This window comes from Argiope bruennichi, chromosome X2 (genome assembly GCF_947563725.1).
Source record: "Argiope bruennichi chromosome X2, qqArgBrue1.1, whole genome shotgun sequence".
NCBI lineage: Eukaryota > Metazoa > Arthropoda > Arachnida > Araneae > Araneidae > Argiope > Argiope bruennichi.
The window spans coordinates 34970480-34991566 of NC_079163.1; the positions used below are offsets into that span (position 1 = coordinate 34970480).

Below are 21087 nucleotides of genomic sequence, written 5' to 3' on the forward strand. Positions count from 1 at the left end.
CAAAGACAAACATTAATTCTAAAAGCATTTTAATTGATTAAAAAGGAAAGATTATTGTACCTTGAACCATTTTTTTTATTATATGATTAAAAATTAACATTTTATTTTGGCTAAAAGTATACTATTTTATATAACATTAATCCAATTTAAAATTTCAGAATGTATAAACAGTAAGATAAGGGTATTAGTAGAAAAATACTATAGAAAGGTTTTGAAAGTACTATGTCTCTAAGGAAAGTGAAAAGAAACATTCTTATTCGCAAAGTTTTTATTAGCGCACTCATTTTGTCCTCTCGTGGGATTGGGGGTGGGGTGGGAGATTAAAAAAAATCGTTAGCATAAATATTATAATTTTTGCAAATATTTTTTTAACTTTGTGATCATATTCTAAGGCACAATATTTAGAATAACATCATAAATGTACACTACTATTTGTTTAAGATTCTAGACTATTTCACATAATAGAAAATCTCTGATAAGCTAGTGACAATGTGGTGAATTATATCATTATTTAGTTTTAACTCTAAGACTTCAAAATAATAAAAAGGATGTTTTGAAAACAAACAGTATTTTACTTTTAAAAGTACTTCATTTGATTAAAAAGGGGATACTGCCCTATCTTGTCCTATTTAGTTATGTATTATATGATGAAAAGTTAACATTTTATTTTAGTTAAAACTATTCTATTTTATGTAACGCCAATCCAATTTTAATTTTTAGAATGTATAAATTGTGAGACAAGGAAGTTATCAGGAAAAATAAAAACTATAAATATATATTGAATGGCTAATGATATAAGATAGCTTAGGCATCTAGATTATGGATATCTGTAATATTTTTAGTCCTGCTTCGTGCTAAATTCGGATTCAATGAAGAGAATAAGAATCTTGTCTCCACTTTGAGCCTTCGAGGATTACAAGAGAGATTTTCCTATTTGTAGGATCAAAAGCTATTGTCCTTGACAAAATTGTTCTTTCTTATTTATAAAGGATAATTTTACAACAAGCTTTATAATAAATAGTTTCGGCCCTTTTCTCCAAGTGTTTTTTTCCTTCATCCCAATTGTCAAATTGCTTTGTGATTGGTCACTGTCAAAATTATAAGCCACATTCAAAATCCTTTCTTTGTTAGCACAGGATTTATATTTTTCACTTTTTTAATATATTCTAATAAAAGAACTTTCCTTTTTTCAGAAAAAAAATTTCTAGTGTCGCACCGAGTATCATATTTGAATTTTTCTAACCCAGCTTCCTTAAAAGTCATGAAATACCGTACTGATGTTGTAAATTCAACATTAAACACTTAAAATGGCTCTCTAATTAAAATTTCCTTTTCTCGTTTAGCATACACAGCTTCAATTACTTTTTTATAGCTTCAGGATCAATATTTTCACGTGTTTCTCAGTGTCGTGCTACTAAAAGTTGAAGACCGTTTACATTTCCAGCATGTGGCTATTTTTACAGATTATGTTTCAAACTTACAAACAACTTGTAGCTCTACTTACAAAATTATATTTGCAAACTTAAATATAGAGGAAATCATTTAAGGTTTAATTACAACTTTATTATTGAGGTATGTCAATATAAATCCAAAATTTTATATGTCTTCATATTTTTACTTTTAGTAATTTTTGTTTCTTCAAAAACTTTAGTTTTTACATAGAAAAAGTAATTTCATAGCTACATTCACAAACAAGACGGGAAGGGTAGGTTACTAAGTTGTAATATTGCTTGATATAACTGATCTGTTATCGAATGGAGGGCAGCCCATACCGAAAAAGGGATAGATGATCCAATGTACTAACATATTGTTAAAAATACAAAAGACCCTCCCACCCACTCTTTCATTTTATGAATTACGCTTGAATTGATATATTTTGTTTATTGATATTTTGAAAGGATTTAGGAAGTATATTTTGAATTGAAATGAAAAAAATATTTTTTACAAGAATTGTGAGATTACAAAGAATTAAAAACAATTATCATTAAAATTGCTTTAATTAATTGGTTTCAATTTAGAAAAAAAAACAGATAACTCAATCTACATCAAATTTTCAATGACGATCGTTCATTACAAGAAAGAATGAAATACTGAAAGGAGGAGCATTACCAGAAATTTCAAAACACAATTTACAGTCAAGAGAAATATTCGCATTTATGTCATTTTGCTAGAATTTTGTCTAACTTCAGAAATTACAATGACATTGCTTGTAATAAATATACCATCAGCGCCCCCATATGTTATATGCCTAGGTCTTTAGATCTTGGATTAAAGTGCGATACATTTATACTTTTTCCAGAAAAGAGAACTACAGATTTGCTTAAGGTTATATATAGTAATATATAGAATATGATGTGTTGAGTTAAAGTATGAAATGTTTCTAATGATGTGTTTTTGAAATTCACGCGCAGAGATCATTTAGTGACTAAACTAGATCTTCAAAAATGAGAATTGACAAAAGCTCAGATGCAGTTCGTGGTGTGGTATATCTATAACCCTAAATCGGTCATCCTTTGATAAACTTTTCGATACCAGATAGATATATTTGCAAAACTATTAAAGAATATTACTGGATACACTGTACATTTAAAAATAAATTCGTATTTCCTTATCATTAATAGGAGCTATTTGAGTGGTTGTTTCTCGAGTTTGTGTTTATCACTTATGTTAAAAATGATTTATAATTTTAAAAATTCTTTTTCAGTTACATGTCAAACGAGACTCATTATTGTTTGAAAGCGGAGTGTTCAGCGATGTTCAAACTAAATGTATGAATACAAACAGATATAATTTCAGCGAAATGACGTTGACAGCAAATTCTCATAATAGGCCTGACCGATCGCAATGTATTGCATTCTTGCTCAGATAATGCCTATTAATGTTTGTTGTTTATATTATAAAAACGCGATTGCTATCAACTTATCAAATTGGTCCTAAATCTATAAAATTTTATAATTAAACTAATGTTTCTTTCTTCTTCTAAAGAAGATTCAAGATATATCACACCTAATGTCATTATTGTTTGAAAGCGGAGTGTTCAGCGATGTTCAAACTAAATGTATGAATACAAACAGATATAATTTCAGCGAAATGACGTTGACAGAAAATTCTCATAATAGGCTTGATCGATTGCAATGTATTGCATTCTTGCTCAGATAATGCCTATTAATGTTTGTTGTTTATATTATAAAAACGCGATTGCTATCAACTTATCAAATTGGTCCTAAATCTATACAATTTTATAATTAAACTAATGTTTCTTTCTTCTTCTAAAGAAGATTGAAGATATATCACACCTAATGTCATTATTGTTTGAAAGCGGAGTGTTCAGCGATGTTCAAACTAAATGTATGAATACAAACAGATATAATTTCAGCGAAATGACGTTGACAGAAAATTCTCATAATAGGCTTGATCGATTGCAATGTATTGCATTCTTGCTCAGATAATGCCTATTAATGTTTGTTGTTTATATTATAAAAACGCGATTGCTATCGACTTATCAAATTGGTCCTAAATCTATAAAATTTTATAATTAAACTAATGTTTCTTCTTCTAAAGAAAATTCAAGATATATCACACCTAATGTCATACGAAAGACAAATTACTCTATTGTCACTAGGTGAACAAAATTTGATTATCGATTTATTAATTTTTATCTCGGACACATTAGACCACATGATCTTGCAAATGAAATTTCACTTTTTGATGAAGCTATATTTTCCCAAGTTGATGAAGTTATATTCTTTCATAGTAATGAGCTTTGATGGATAATTTTCCCTGATATTGTCTAAAAATTATTAAATACCGACATAAAAAAATCATGAAAAATTTTCAATTGTATTTCACAGAAATTAAATAGAGTCATTTTTCCTTAGCTCCAAATTATTTTAAGGATACAATGCTAAAAAAATATAAAATATTGAATATCTAGAGCTTATTTTCAAAATTTTGACTGGATATCAAATTCCTCGTTTTTGATTCGTTTCTAAATGTCCATTTTGATTCATCGATATCGTCTGCAAAGTAATTTGCTATAATATTGCAAATAATTTGAGATTTTTTTAGAAGTTGTACTCAGTACCTAAGTATTAGAGAAGGCTATATTTCCTTATTTTATTATCCTGATACTAATAAAAGAGCGCAAAATAATAAACCATTAAGAAAACTTTTGTTCCATAACCATATGCGTCTAGAAGCATGCTTAGATATTTCATATCTAAAACAATTACTGAAAATATCAGAATTTACTCTACACATATCAGATCCTGTATATGTCCAGACTGAATTCATTTATTAAACGTTCTTTGTAAGTTATATTAGAACAAAAGCATTCAAGAATACAATAACGATGGCCCATAGATTATACATGCATTCAATGTAGTTAATTATGATTTTTTTTAAGAGTGGAATTAAAAAGAATTATTTTGTAATGAAATACTAGACCATATTTTCACGAATATTTCTAACTAAAGGATGTCCCAAATTAACGCAATATTTTAATTTGCCACCATTCGTGTAGTAAAGTGTTGGCAACCCTATTAAAAAAACCATTTGACAGTTGATAGTTTAGGGTTTCTAAAAATGGAGCTTTACACGGTAGAACAACGTGTTTTCATTGCAGAACAATATTTCAAAAATAAAGAAAGTCTGGTGACCACAGTTCGAAAATTTGTGAATTGCCCCCCCCCTAGATCGTGTTATTTAACACCAATTGATTTCTTTTCATGGAATTATTTGAAATCAAATGTCTATGCCAACAAGCCTACAAGCACGCGGGCATTGAAGGAGAAAATTCAACGCTGTATCAACGAAATTCAGCCACATTTGTTCAAAACGGTCAAGGAAAATTTAGACAAAAGAGTGCGTATGCACCAGAAAAGCTGTGGAGGCCATTGCCCTGTCAAATGTTTTTTAATAGAATTGCTAACACTTTTCTGCACGAATGGTGACAAATTCAATTATCACGTTAATTTTGGATCACCCTTTATAAGCCTATGGGTACATCACAGTTCACAATTTCAAAATCGTTAAAATTTGATGATTTTTTAAACCTATGTTTACTATTGGATGCATATTTCAAGCAAAGTAAGAATGAAAAGTCATTCTACAAAATAGAAGATGCAACAATTGATCCAAACAGTTTTACTTTTTTGATGTTTCTAATTACTTATAAAAGCTTTATTGACAAAAGTCGATTTAAATAATTAAGTTGTTTTATTTGTACTTCGGTAACTTTATAAATTGCGCGACAAACTTACTTTTAAATAATTGATATTTCTTTAATGCATAAACATTCATTACCTTACTTTTGAAGATAGTGTTTCTTTATAATTCTGAATTTTTAACGGTGTTTTCAAAAAATGAAATTTTTCTTCCAGTCATCAAATAAAAGTAATGAAAAACTAAATGGAAAACTTATAAAAGAGAACTTTCATTCCTCGCTATCGATAACAGTTTTGACGAGTAAAAGAAATGAAGGAAAGAACGAACTCTAAAGAAGTATAATTTGTATCGATATCATTTTATTTCCTCTCAGGGATGTTTTGCTCAATAAATTTGTCTGCAGATTCCTTGAAAACAACAAAGCAATTGAATGTGTATAGTCTTTTAGAAAGAAGAGTTTGATATAAAAGATTCAATTCTTCTTCCAAATATAGATGGTTAATAAATTTATTTATCTGCTGTTTAAATTCAAATTATTTACTTTACTATCTGTGAATTTTGTTACAACCTATCCAAACATGGATTTGGACTCATGGCGGCCTAGTGTTAGAGCCTAGCTTTAAAGTTATACATGTTCAAGACTCTATTGTATTGAAAAGCTACCATATATGAGGGATATCGATCTTTTACTTGGTATAAGTATCTGAGTAGAGGCCATTTTCACTCGTATAGTGCGGAAGCTTGGAAAAAGGCAAAACCTCAGTTATCTATCTATGATTTAAAATTCCAAACCTTCTTCTTCAATATCTCTAATGTAGTTTTAATAATGACGCTAATCTATATATTAACTAATGACGATTTAGAATAAAAAATTCAGAAACTTAATCATACTAAACAGAATCCCCTTCAGTTAAATAAGTAATGTTGATCTATTCTAATTTGCTTATAAAGTAAAGCTTTTCTAGTAAATATAAATGCAGATATTAACAGGAATATAAGCTTGTATTTTAAGCACAAATGAGCTACTAAAATGAGCAGAATTTTTCTCTTAAAATTTAGAAGAATTGGAGAAGGATACAAAAGAAAGTGTTGCTGTGATATAGTGTATCTCAAACCCAGTCATAGGCCTGAGATAGACGACTAGATATGACATAAAAAATCCAAGAGAAAGATTTGTACATTGAAAAATAATAGGTTGGTTATAATGTAGGCCGGAGGAGATACAAGCATGCTAGAAATTGACAATCTCATTTAGTATAATATCTAGTGGAGAGGTCCCAAAAGGATGGGAAAGTAGGTGGACTCCTCAGAATAAACGGTCCCCGGATTACAGCGAAGCAAGGAGCCTATTTTTTAATACTTTCCATAGAAATAGGAAAAGCACTGAAACTCTTTAATACACCCCCATTATAGTTTCAAAAAGGGATTACAAATGATCGAGAACGTCCACAGGCCTCTCTGAACTGTTGGTTTTAGATGGCATTATCTTGAGTTCTCTAATAAATATCCATGACCAAGCCGCCCCGATTTATCAGGTATCATTCAGCAACATCATGATCGTCTGTTTAGAGATACAAATGGCGTGTATTTATGGATAACAGCCCCCAGTCTCACTATACGTCAATAGTGGACGAATACTGAGAAGAAGAAAATATTAGTTGTTTGAAGTGATAGGCTTTCTACTCCGATTTCAGTTCGTTGGAGATTGTACAGTTATCTTTATTATTGAAATCACTTACTACTTCATTTAGAAGTCATAATCTTAAGAGAATCAGAAAGTTAGAGGATATTCCTGAAACCATGATTCAATGCCATTCTCTAAGGCATTGTTAATACTGAAACACTAGCAAGAAAATGCAGTTTGCTAGACTGCTAAAATCAAACAAAAAAAAAAATCGAAAGTTTAACAAAACTTACGTCAGTAGTCCAAGATATTAAAACAGAAGTTATAGGCCTGTTCTGTTATAGGCCTATAATCTGTTTAAAGAATCGAAAATAGAATAGGAATGATGAGAAAACTATCCTTAGCGGTCTATGAGACCGCACCTCTACGGATAAGGGTGAAATTCGCATTGGAGCATAAGAATTGGATAGTGAATGATTTGAAATAAGTTATGTGGTCTCTAGAGAATTACTACAATCTGTCAAACTGGCGTAGCAACGTGATGACTTAGAGGACAATTTCTTAACATATTTTATGTCCTTTATTTCTGTTTATGATTTTCTGAATAATTTATCCTTATCTGAGCGTTCTAAGTAGTCAATCAAGTATATCTTACAGTGCTGATGATTTATCCTAACAGCTATGGGTTATTTCAACATGATAATGTGTTCCACCATAGTATAGGATTGGTCAAGAACATGAGGGAAAATATACTTTGGTAAATTGCCCCTCTCCACTTCTTCCCAATCTCAATATCCTTAAGCAACCATAGGAATACTTTTTAAAAGGCATCATATATCTAAATTTAGAAACATTAATTTTACTTATTACTAAATTTACAAAAAGTGAAAATATATATCAAGTATATTATCAAGAATTCACTTAGATTTCGCAAATATCTAGCAGAACGCGTGCCAAAAAGAATAAAAAATTATACGAATTGCAAAACCTGACTCAATGAAATACTGATGAGGTCCTCGTGATAAAGATGCCCCTCAGTGAACGTTTATTAATTGAGTTTTCCACAATGACTCCAAAATCTGTAAAATGGTATCTAGTTCCTATTTACAAAACTGTTTCGATTCTAATAACTTATAATTATATTTAAATTCTAATAATTGATAATCAGATTTGGGACAATAGTTTTTCAAAATATAAGCATTTAAATAATAATAAATAATTAAATTTTATTAACAATTTAAATAATTTATTTCTTACAAAATTTCCGAAAAACAAGTGCATTTTTAATTTATTTCCTAACCATGAAAGCAATTTAAAATGTTTCCAACACTATATTCAAATAATCTTATTAATATATTAAAAGTACTATGTAATAAATTCTACTAAGAATATAAGCTTTCTGAAAGCTCATAAAAATGAATTTTATTTAATTAATATTTACTTTAAAATTGCTTAAATGTAGTTTGAGAAAGATTTTTTAAAACACTTCTATGATTTTAAATTTAAAAAAAATGTTTCACGCCTTTGCTTTCGTTAACATTCTTCATTATTCCATCCTTAATAAGTATAGAACAAACGAATAGCTATGATGTAAAAAAAATACAAATAAAATTTGTTTACATTTTTCAATATTGCGGAAAAGAGATATTATTTTTCTAATCAATCTTTGAAAATTTATTGTAGGAAATTATAAGCCGGACTTCTACTTACCATACACATAGAGTTCTTTTTCCGCTTTGATTGTTCGAAAGTGAGGCATTTCAGTTGAAACTTCACATCCGTACATCCCTTCGGTTTGCATCTCCGTTTTGTAGAGCAGTGCATGAGTCGCATTGGAACGTTCGAGCTAAAAAAAATGAGAAAGAAAAATTACTTTTATATTTCACATATATATTCACATTTTATATTCTCTGTTTTCTTAATATTTATTATTTTAATTTAATTTTATGGCATAATTTGAATTAAGAATCCTCCGCCATACAATTTTCATTATTTCTTTTCTTGTCATCAACCAACTATTTCAAAGCATTTAAATTTTAGTAGAAATGTTATTTAGATATAACTGATAGCTATTCCAAATATTTTATGAGTTCTGCAAATGACGAGACAGGTCGAGATTTTATAAAAAAACATATTTTCGGTTAAAAAAAATTAATTCATTCATAAAAGAATTGTTAAAATAAGAAATAATGTGATTTAAATACTGAAGCTTATTATTATTAATACGTTTTGAAAATGGGGAAAAAGTAATGTTTTCGTACATATGCATTTAATACATACAAGAAGAGAGCTTGACTTGGGAAATTCCATTCGGCAAATGTATGCATTAATTAGCACATTAATGCATACATTTAAGGTCTTTAACCAGCGATTTATAACTTTACATCATGAGTGTTATGAGAATTCGACCTCTAAACTTTCGACATCACTTATATATTAATAAATTGTCGTTACTTGTCGATAGAGAAACTGCATCGATGTTAGTGTACCAGCCTGCTGGGCAAGTAATTACTATTTCATCCTACATGTATTGCTTCGTTTATTTTTTGAAATTAATTATTTCAAATTAAATTATCTATTTACATTTATTTTTATTAAATTATTAATAATTCTTATGCAGAAAATGTTAGCTGTTTCTATGATATTAAAATTAATTTCTTTATCTTTTTTTTAATTTTAGATTATAATGCATCTTATCAATCATAATCATCATTTTAAGTACAACTTTAAGGAAAATAGTTAAATTTACTTTCAACAAGAATCTTTTTTGCATCTATTATTTTTTAATTACATACAGAACTGAAAATAAAATTTTCATAAAATATTGAAAATTAAAAATATTTTGACGTCTTATACAATTAATGAATTGCGATTTCATATGTTCACATGAGAAATGTTTTTATAAAAGATCTGTCAGGAAGCAAACTTCAAATTTTGAATCTTCCAATGCAAACAGTAATTTAAAATCTGCTGTCAGTTCTACGTGCAGTTTCATCCGTTAAGCAATTTCAGACGATTTTTAAATACAATTATTAAAAAAAAATTATTACAACAGTAACCATAGTCTTTATTTATCTCTATTAATGCTGTTTTTAAAATTATTAAAGTAATTTAAAATTAAATTTAAAATATAATCCACTTTTAAATGAATGACCGGATATTTGAAGCTTTTCTGTTTTATAAAATTACTACTGTTTAAATATGATTGAAAATATTTGTAAATTATTCATTTTATTTGAAATTATTAATTTAAAAAAATAAAGAATACATCCATGGAAGTTAAACACCTATTCTTGGTTGGCATCAGTGTTTAATGGTACATTGTCATCCGTACAGTTTCGCAGTTCACACCCAGGAAATATACTATTAATAAGCTAAATCTTCTCTTTAAAAACCAACTGTGAGATTTTAGAGTCGATCAATGTGATGCCACAATAACCTGATACATAGTGTATCACATGATATTATGAACTGGACCTTTTAATATCTATCTTTTTATTTAGAGTACATAATATCCCGTTCAACAGAATGCCATTTTCCAAAAATGACATTAAGCACAAAGCGAATATTTAATTCCTCGCAGTTCAGAAAATGATATATAAAACCTTAAATAATTACCGGGTGTATATAAGACATTATAGCTACTTCAATTACGAAAGTTAAGCAGTATGTAAGTCTGAAAAATTGAGCGCTTTTAACAAGATATTAAAGGAAAAAACAAGCCATCACGAATAGAAACATTTCGCATTGAAGAGATAATAATTCCAACGTTAATTGTGAGATCAGGAGATAAATCGTAATTGCTGATGATCATATACATCATTATTAACTGTAAAAATATGGTTTTTTAAAAACTATTTCAGAAATTTCTGGCCCACTGCATATTTTCTTATTTCAAAACATCGAAATAAAATTTTATTGATCTGTGTAATTCAATAAGTGCTAAAATATATAGCAAAATACTGTCATATAATTGAGAAATTATGTATAATTTAAATATGTATTGACATATGTATTATTCAAATACATATTTACAAATGTATAATTCAAATACAAATTCGCATACATACATGTATGATCTACCATAAGTCAACACAACCAGAAAAAGTTTCCAGAAATATTATTAATGTTCTACATAAACGAAAAAATGTGCAATCCTTTTTTAATCTTCGTTAAATCATATAGAGTTCTAGTTTGATACATTTATTTTCCTTTGTAGTTTTATGCAGTCTAGTCTTTAAATATAAAGATACCTTCTTAAAGTTTATGCATTTCGATGCACATTCGCGTGAACGGGTTAAATCGACTTTCATTTCATACTGTCCTTTCATGTGGGATGTATTGGGAAATTAGTGATCGTTCAACAGATAACCATCTGCTTTCCGTTTTAGCTTTCTTAATACTACAGAAAGCTTAAATATGTATTTCAAAAATAATTTTCATCCACAAACATTAATATAACCTCAATTAAAATAAGATTTACAATTTTTACAAATACATGCGGATGTAAATGATGAGTGATGGAAAGAGCAAGGGATTTTCCAACCCTTAAAATTAAGATGAAGACATTTTTAATTTGAAATTTAGGAGCAGAAACTATAATTTAGCTTTGATCAACAATATTGCTTAACTGCTTCTAATAATAATATTTTTACATAGTTATAAGCATTCTCAATAATATTTCTTAACAAACAATATTTACTCATACTTGCATTTTTCTAAAGATGTAAAAACAGGTTTTGATATGATTTTTAGAAGGAGAACAGCAAGACCATCTGAAGTCTCTTGAATGTTCCTTCTCTCATTTTATAAATATTAATCTTTTTATATCAAAATTTTTTATATGATAACCGTCATCAAACTTAAAAAATACTTTTAATGTAAAAATGTTTTCTTAAAAAGAGTAAATAAACATACCGATTTCTTTAAGGAAAGAACAAGATTCTGTTATGTTTAGTTATTCTGGCGATGCAAGAAAATTAGGAGTAAATAAGTTTTCATAAAATATAATTTAGTTCTTTATATTACTCTAAAACCAGCTGCATAGTGTTGCTGTGTTTATTTTCTGAAAATTCTATCCATATTGGCGGAAAATAAAATCCCAACTCCGAGAAGGCGATGTGCTGGACAAACGAAACGTGTCTAGGAGGCGTGTTTGCGTATCACAAAGATGATGTCTATTGAAATTTTGTGTTAAACAAAAAAAAAAAAAAAAAAAGAATGGCATTAGTAGTATCACTATGAATTTACTAATCACATTTTCTTTCTATAAGCGATATAAACTTCGTGCATGTTACTGGTCTTTCGTATTAGACATTGTGAACTAGATTTGAGGGAACGATAATATATCGACAGATCCGAGATAAACCCTCTGTACGGTTAGTGCCATTAACTCCAAATCATCGCCATCTTCGGCTTCAGTGTTGTTAATGTACATTGTCAACATACGAGGACATTAATTTTTGAAAAATCCCACTAGAGAGCTATTTCAGTTCATTTTCTGGATCAATGTGATTTCAAATAATGAAAAATATTGATCAGGAAATTCTGTGCCAATTGAAATTCTGTAAAATGCGTCAATTTCGGTAAAAAATACTGAAAATTTAAAAAAAATGCAAAACACTCAACAAAACCTTCTATTGCACATATTTCAATTATTTTTATACACAATGTACTTGCAGCTATGATGAAGGGTATTTACTAGAATCTAAGAAAAATGTGCATTTGCAAAAAAGTTATAGCTTATCGAATATTTCTGTACTGAAAATTTCACAAAATCCGATGTTGAAAATTACATTAGGCAGCTCTAAAACAAAAACTACTCAGTCAAAGTTATATCCTTATTTTATTGCCTTTATAATACTTAAGGTAACATGTATGCATAATTTCAACTTAATATATTAATAAGTTTTCAAGATATCGCACTTTTCGCATGACATATTTTACGAAATCTAAGTTTTTCAAAAAGTTCATTTAAAGTTTTCATTTATCTTGTATTAAAAATGCTTTATAAACATAAACAATGTTCAAAAGCAGATGTAATTGCCAATCCTTTCCGCATAAGACGTATTTTAAAAAGAGTGGCTTGCTGATAGAAAATATTATAAAATAAATTATAATTCAGAGAGGCGTATATTTGATAAAATATTGGAAAAAATTCAATTCCAGGCTGGTACTTTCGGTTTCGTTTTCAGCTACAGTGATTTATAAAAAAAAATCGCATATCTCGGTTTCTATTTATCGTAGAATTAAAACAAAGACAGATATAGAAACCCAACGGGTTTTGAAATAAAGCATTAAAAAATTGTGAATTTTGACCCAAAACTGCCTTTTTAAACGTAGACAGATACCTTAAGCTAAACCTCATTGGAAGGTAGAGTGAAAATTTGAAGAATTTTGTGTGAGAGCTGTTTCTGTCTTTGTCTTGCTGGTGTCCATTTGTTGATCAGGAAGGGGTTTGTTCAAGATCTTTCTGACCCTTGATTAAGACAGAAACGGCACAATGGTGCAAACAGACCAAATTGTCTTCATAGTTGTTTCATTATATCGGATGTTATGATGTTTGGAGCAATTTCCTATGACAGCCGGAGTATTCACAATTATCAAGCCATGCACCATCCAGCAAATTCATACATCAGCCTGCTGATTCAACTGGATGCGATAACCTTTTCATTCACAATCCACAGAAGCGTTAGCCAACATGATAATTCCCGTTACTATACTCATGTTATTACCCAACGTATTTTAAACATTATCGATATGCCACCTGGCATGCGTGATCATCAGATAATTCTACCATTGAGTACTCTTTTGACATTATTGAATAGTAATTTCATCCTCATCATCAAAAACCAGCAAAATCCAAATGACGCTGCTAATTTGATTGGGCAAGTGCAACAAACATGGAACTCCATCCCAGAAAATTACACACAGCACCTGTATAACACTATGTATAGACAATTGATTATGCATAGTGTTTGCATAATCAATTGCAAACACTATGCATAGTTATGCATGCAAGGTTACGGCAATTACATTGATTTTTAAGAGAACTAGGAACACTTATACCTTCAAAAAAATTAATTTTCAATTTTTGTCTAAGAAAGAAGGGATATTAGACTAACTACAAAAATGTATAATTTATGGAGGTTTGAAAAGACGAAAGTTTATAAATTATATTTTATCGAAGAATCTAACAGGAGCTCCTATGATAAAAATATAGTCTTTCCCCTTTTTATTTCAAGAAATATGCTTCAAATTTTGGTGCGCATAGAATGTATTCTATTCATTACAATCGTATGCAAATTTATGTAACAATATTTACAAACATATTTTTAATTTGTGTTAAACATATTTTTATTTTTTCTGTGCAATAATATTAATTTTTAGTGGCTATTTATCATACAAAATATCATATGATTCTAAAATTTTAAATTACACGATATTCAATATTTTTTAAATTTTTACTATTGGCATATTTGAATGAAAATAAGTAATTATAATTATTAAACCTATGCTCATACATTATGATAATTTTTGAATGATTTTATTCATAATTTTTTTTCTGAGTGCACTCATTTGTTGTTATGAATTTGGAAACTATTGCATCACATTACTAATTCGATTTGCCTTATAAAATATTTATTTAAAAAAACAATTTTTTTAATTGTTTTATAACTAAAACAGATGAAATAAATCATTTTTTCTATGTGGCTTCAATTTTCCATAAAGTATTAAATTTTACTTGTGAAAAGATTTGGAAGATTTGGAATGGCTTTTGCGAATACTTTAACCTTCGATCTTGAACACAAATAAATATTTAGATAAATAATTTACATAAATTTTCCATTCTTCTAAGCTAATTTCTTCCTGTTGTCGAGATTCCATTTTCCGCTAATGCATATTTATGAAATTATTATTATTTTTTTATTTCTCAATATCTTTATCAAAACATTTCTTTTTCGATTAAAATTTCAGGAGCCTTTTTTTAAACTCGGAAGATTTAAAAAAAATATTCAGTGTTCAAATTCCATAATAATGCGGACCAAAATGTTTAAGTTGCTCTTATTTATAAAATTAAAATGATTTTATCTGTTTTATCATACCTTTTTAAGAATTTTATCTCAATGCTAGGACATTTGGCTCGAAATTCCAAAATGCGATTTAATAAGCCGTTCTAATCAAAATGACAAAAAATATTTTTTTCCTATTTTACATTTAGAACTCATTTTTCATACATAAAAAATATGTTGTAATCTAAAACCATATTCTTTTGAATTTCCAAAATCGTTCAATTTTACTTTTATGATGATTAGATGAATTATTAGAAAAGCTTGTTTCTAGTTTATTAGTTTAAAAGGAAATTTTAAGCAATGCCACAAAGAAGAAGCTCATGTTGATTTAATATAATGTTCCTCAATACTGAATTTTATTATTATTTTATATATTTTTAATACTATGACATATAAGATATGGTATATCTATTATATGGGGATAATTTAATGATGGATTTACATGCTATACATGGTTAAGATGGATTTATATGCTATACAGTATTATATGGGGAAAATTTAATGATGGATGTATATGCTATACATGGCATGGTTGAATAAGGCATATGACATACGAGAAGTATTATTCTGAGTAGTTTCATAATGGATTTTATGGTTATCGGCATCGTTGCAGATTTAGGTAATATTCACTGATTTTCCATTTGAAAATGAACTCAAAAACAATTTTATTCGTCTTTCTATTAATCCTTTTCTACATAAAAATGTAGATCAAAATCAATTAAAACGTATTTGGAAACCAGATGACTAAAGAAATATTCCAAACAATCGGTGGTTTTAAAAAAATAAATCTTATTAAGAACTAATTGCCAGTAAGTATGCAGCGAAGAAAATATTTTCAGTTATTGAAAAAAAAATTACGTTATGTATAAAAAACTAATTCACAAAACTAGGAATTAAAAAAAAAAAAAAATTATCTTCAAACAGAAAAGTAAAAACGAAAACTGTATTTTCATCTTTCTCAATATTTGCTTTTTCAATAAATTTTCCTTTCCAAAACATGGTAACTAAGTTTCTTTTCAAAATATTTTCATGAAACCAGACATATTTTTAATGATTTTTATTTTTCAGATGTTGAATTAGAATAACTATAAAATAATGATCCATTGTTGTTTAGGAGACAGATAGAAAGAATAAAATCCAGGAAAAATAATAAAACTCAAATAATTCAAAAATGATTTGAGGAATCGTAAAAATTTTATAACAACTGTTAGACATTAGTTATTTAATTACGTATATAAAAGTATAGCAGTTTATTCGATTGTTATTGTTTCAAGCTAGAATAGTGATTATAAAAAGGTCAAATTTATTGAATAATTTTTTACAATTCTTTTGACAAATATTATGTAGATGAAATTTTTCTGCATGCTTATTCGGCTTTCATATTATCTATATTCAAAATTATATTTAAAAAACTAGCTTCAAAGATTATTTTTTAAATTATCAAAACGCATGCGAATATCTTCATTTATGTATCAAGAAATTACAGAATAAATTTTTATGATATGTCTAAAAATATAACTAGTTCTGATAAATATTCTATAAAAAAATATTGATAATTTTGAAATTTTCATTTTGAAAATCACAAAAAGTCACTAAATGTCACTAATGTCACTAAACAAGACATTATTGATAATGTCAAAAGCGTGACTATATAGGATAGCTATTCTATAGTTATTTGAGAATAATAGATATGCTTGTCAGTCCCATTATCGACTCAAACTTGAATGAAGATGTAAAAATTAAATTTTTACATGTATGAGTTTTAATATTTTGCATAAAAACTCTTCTTTATAATTTCTCTTATTAGTTTTTCTTATTAATTTATTTTATTTATTAATTTCATATTAATTTTACTCATCTTATTAATTTATTTTTATTATACTACGGATACATAATATTTTTTGAATATATGATCAATTCCCTCTTTTAAAGAAATTAATTAATAAAAAAACTATAATAAAATAAATAGTATAACGGAATTCGATATTTATAAAATATTTTAGATATACTAGGAAATATACATATTTATCAGTTAATGACAATCTAAATTTCCCTCGTTTGATGCGTTATAGGAAAAGAATGTAATGACCCAGTGAAAATGCATCGATATAAACACAATAAAAAAGTGAAAAAGATGTAGTTTTTGTTCTTTAGGAATTCGTTCCAGCAGGGAAAGATTACACTTTTATTCTTGTCCAAGTATTCATTGCAGATCTGTATACCTTCCGCCCATTCATTTATGTGACGTACTCATGCATATTACATTTGCAATCTTTCTCTGGCCATGATCTAAAACGGATAGGACAACGGAAATGAGTAGAAAAGGAAACGGGTTCCGGAAAAGAAGAATTTTTCTTTAAAAAAATGTCTCCCATCTAATAGAGTCAGCATACTACTTTTCTAATGAGTTATTTTAAAAGTTTTAAAGTTGTAAAAGATCTCATTTATTGGTCAAATATGCTGCATTTATTAGTTACCTGATCTTATTTTCTAACTCGTTTTCGATTACCCTTTATTTAATTTGGTTGCCATATTTTTAATACAGTTTATCAGAAAATCCCAACTTTTGTGTTATTGATTGGCGATAGCTGAATTTATTAAGTTATGAACTATAAGAACTTTTATCTGTGTATATTACATCTCCAACATATGCTTTATAATCATTGTACAAACCTATTTTGCAATAAAATAGCTAATATAATAAAAATAAAACTGTTAATGTGTTATAAATGTAGCAGGAAATAAAGGACAAACGTTTATGAAAGAAAAAGATTTGACAAGCGGAGCGTTTTATTAAAATATAATGCGGTACCCGAAATAGACTTATTAGAAATGCAGATGGTGTGCGATTGACAACCAAGATCTTTATCTTTGAGTTTTGGAAAGGAAATTGTAATTTCCCTAGGAAATATTCAAGCAAATAAATGAATATTTAATGCTTTAAATTAATATTTAAACTGAATATATCAAATATTTAGATACTGAGAGATTTTAAGATAATCGAAAGATCTTTCGATACTACGTAATTGTTCGGGTGTATCTGGAGACGATCCGAATTAAATTTCTTAGTAAAGTGTTACGAACGACTTGATAGACTTTTCTAAATGAATTATCCATCTAAAAATTAAAATAAATAACATCTTTTTATTAAATTATCTTTATGTGACAGATTATGATGCTAAAAAAACAGTGTTCGATTTATATTTATAACCATAAATCACTCCTACAGAATTTTAAAGGTGAATTTTACAGTTGACGAATTTAGCTTTTTGTACAATTTAGGTTCTAACCTATATATGAATTATACAAGATTTAAATATCAACAATAAATAAATGTAATATTCACCTCATTAACGAATTATAATAAATGTGTGTCACAAAAGTATATATTTTTGTATTCTAATTTGAAACGCTAAAGATGATTAAATAGTTTCTACTGTTATTTATTTTACTTTTGCTGAAATTAAAAACTAACCTGACCTTATACACTTGACTGACACATGATTTTCCAGATTCCTGTGATAACTCAATAAAATAATGCTACCCTGCTAAAAATCCTTCTACTGTAAATCTATTCTAAAATTTTAGAGCTTTCATTTACGAAATAGAAACATTTTTGCTTAAATATTTATTGTAATTTTTCATGTAAATCTTCCAAAGCAATTTTAATTCTTAGTTTTCATTCAGTTAAACTCAAAGGAATGGAAAATATAATAGCTAAATAGTGCAAAGTCCGAGTTAAAGAGAAGTATGAAATTCGAATGCACAAGTATACATTTTATATCAAATTTAACTGTTATATTGAGTCAATATCGCAAATAATTGAGTGCTTAACAGCGATAAGAACATTATCATGAATGATATGTATGCACGATACGTTTTAATCACAAAATGGTTCAAGTTAGTTGACTGAAATGCTGGTATAACTCAAGCATGGGATTCAAGTTGAACAAAAATTGTGAATTTGATTAAAGAACTAAAATAATAATTATAATTGCTGTTTATTAAATAAATAATATGAATAATAATGTTTGATTAACCAATGATAAATATATCTTGCTTGAAGCCAAGAGTTTTCAAAATATTAGGCAGAGATTTGTTTCATTACTATTACTTTCGCAATCTCATTCCAAACTTTCGTAAATTTATTATCAGTGGTGAAAATATAGGATGTTAGGGTCATGTCTTAGAAGTTCCCACCCGAGATGTTACAATTCTATACTCATATAAGCACAAGCCTCGTATTCTATCCTCCTAGACTGAAAGAGTCCTTTGCATTTTCATGTACCGAATATATCAAGTATTCCATTCTGTTTAATTACGCCTCTGCACATTGTCATTAAAAAGGCAATGACGTTCAAAGTTCCATGAGATTTAAACTACAGTCAGTAAACTTTTGAATATTTTTTATTTGGTTTTACTATGAGATCTTCGTTGGGAAAGTGTATCCTCAAAGTGATGGTATTCAGCCATATTCGTATTATATATCAGTAGAATTTATCTGATTTTTTTAAAGTGACGAACGCTTTCAGGTTTAACTCTATCAATACTGAAGAACACCTAACTCCCTATCAACGGAACTACGATTGGCATCCTAGACATCTGGATATAGATGCGAAATGTCTCTTCTATTCGTTAAGTGAGATTGATTGAATCCCTTAGGAGAGTGCTTTGTTCATTAGATATGCTCACCCAGATGCATTTGTTAAATAGGAATGATTTCTAAAAACACTCTAAAGAAGATCAAGCATACATCTGCTTAGCAATCTTTAGCTCAGCGGGGATTCTTTTTTGTATATCAACCCCTTGAGAACAAGCGTTAACTTGTGGTTCAAAGATAAACTCGGGCGTTCCAGTATTTTGAAGTACCTGAACTGGGATAAGAATGAGAGAGCTCAATAAGTACTACAATAAATAATGCAGCGATTAAAGTACTAAAACAAAGCGTAACGAAATAGAATTGGTTCTTTAGCAGATATAGACAGTTACATCGTATTTACGGAAATTGCTCTTTAGCAGCTTTCAAACAAAGTGTGAAAGTGTACATAGTCTAAATTTATCTTTTCTGGATAAATTCAGCTCTTCCAGGAGAGCAACGAAAAATATGCTAAATGCTTAAAACATTCTGAAAAATTAATGAATGAAGAATTATAAGTAAAATACATTCAACTAGATTTATGATCCAAAAAAGAATGAAAATCAACTTTTATCTTTATATTTACACAATTTCGATTTAAACAAGTAAACTTTTAAAAGTTAAAACATAAATTTCTGTTCATTTTTTTAAATATAAAAATCAATAACGAAGAATAAAATGAATAAAAAAAAAGAATTACTTAGAAAGCATTATTCACTTCAATTCAAAAGAATCTTAATACATCACATCTTCAAAGAGACATTAAAATAATTGTCTTTAGAATGTGTAATTGTAAAAAATTCGTGCTCTGTAAATAAAACTGAAAGATGAAAGGATGTATTAGTAGTCATTTCACTTCTAAGATTTTGTTAAAACAAAGGAAAGCTTTGCAGTTACTATTATCTTTTTTTTACCAGCAATTAATGTTTTTTCCATGGTTCGTTGTTATCTATATTCATATTATTATTTATTTCTTTAAAGTCCATTTATATTTAGCATGAAAATGTGGCCCGTAAATGCTACAATATCATATTTATTTTTAAAAAGATTTTAAAATGTAAAGGCTCATTTTCTGTATTTTGAAATTCTTTGTTTTATTTCCTTGTATAAATGCAAAAACTTTCCTTTAAAAGAAAATTTCGTTGAATAGAAAAGCAAGATAAATACACAAAATGTAGTTAAAAAGATGTCTTTCATAACAAAAGAGAAGCTAGTAATTAATTCAAACATTTCTTAAAATAACAATATATTGGTATCATTTATGGTATTATAGTATTTCTAAGGACTGTTTATAGACCCATACTAAAAAAAAAAACTCCTTAAGATTGGAGTTGAAAGAACATGGTACGATCTCAAAGAATTTCCATTAATAAGGGAATAAGCAATATTGCTAATGAAATCTTCCCTCAAAGAGGCCACGTTAAATAAAAAGCCTATGATATTAATCTCATATTTATAAACCCAGATAAGGGTAATACTTCCGGCATATTCTACCAACTAATAGAAAATCTTAAAATCAATTAAGAAAGAAAAAAATCAATTTTTAAGAATTATTTGTTTAGATACATGAATGAAATCAGTGAAAGACA

At 27.9% G+C, this 21087-nt stretch overlaps 1 protein-coding gene across 2 annotated transcripts in view; it reads right to left on the reverse strand.

Moving 5' to 3' along the window:
• The window catches only part of LOC129960507 (synaptogenesis protein syg-2-like), a 250103-nt gene that overhangs the window by 102367 nt on the left and 126649 nt on the right, over window positions 1-21087 (reverse strand). For both annotated transcript variants that reach the window (XM_056073983.1, XM_056073982.1), the window contains exon 3: window positions 8501-8636. In XM_056073983.1, coding sequence (XP_055929958.1) covers window positions 8501-8636 — 136 coding nt within the window. The remainder of the gene's footprint in view (window positions 1-8500; window positions 8637-21087) is intronic.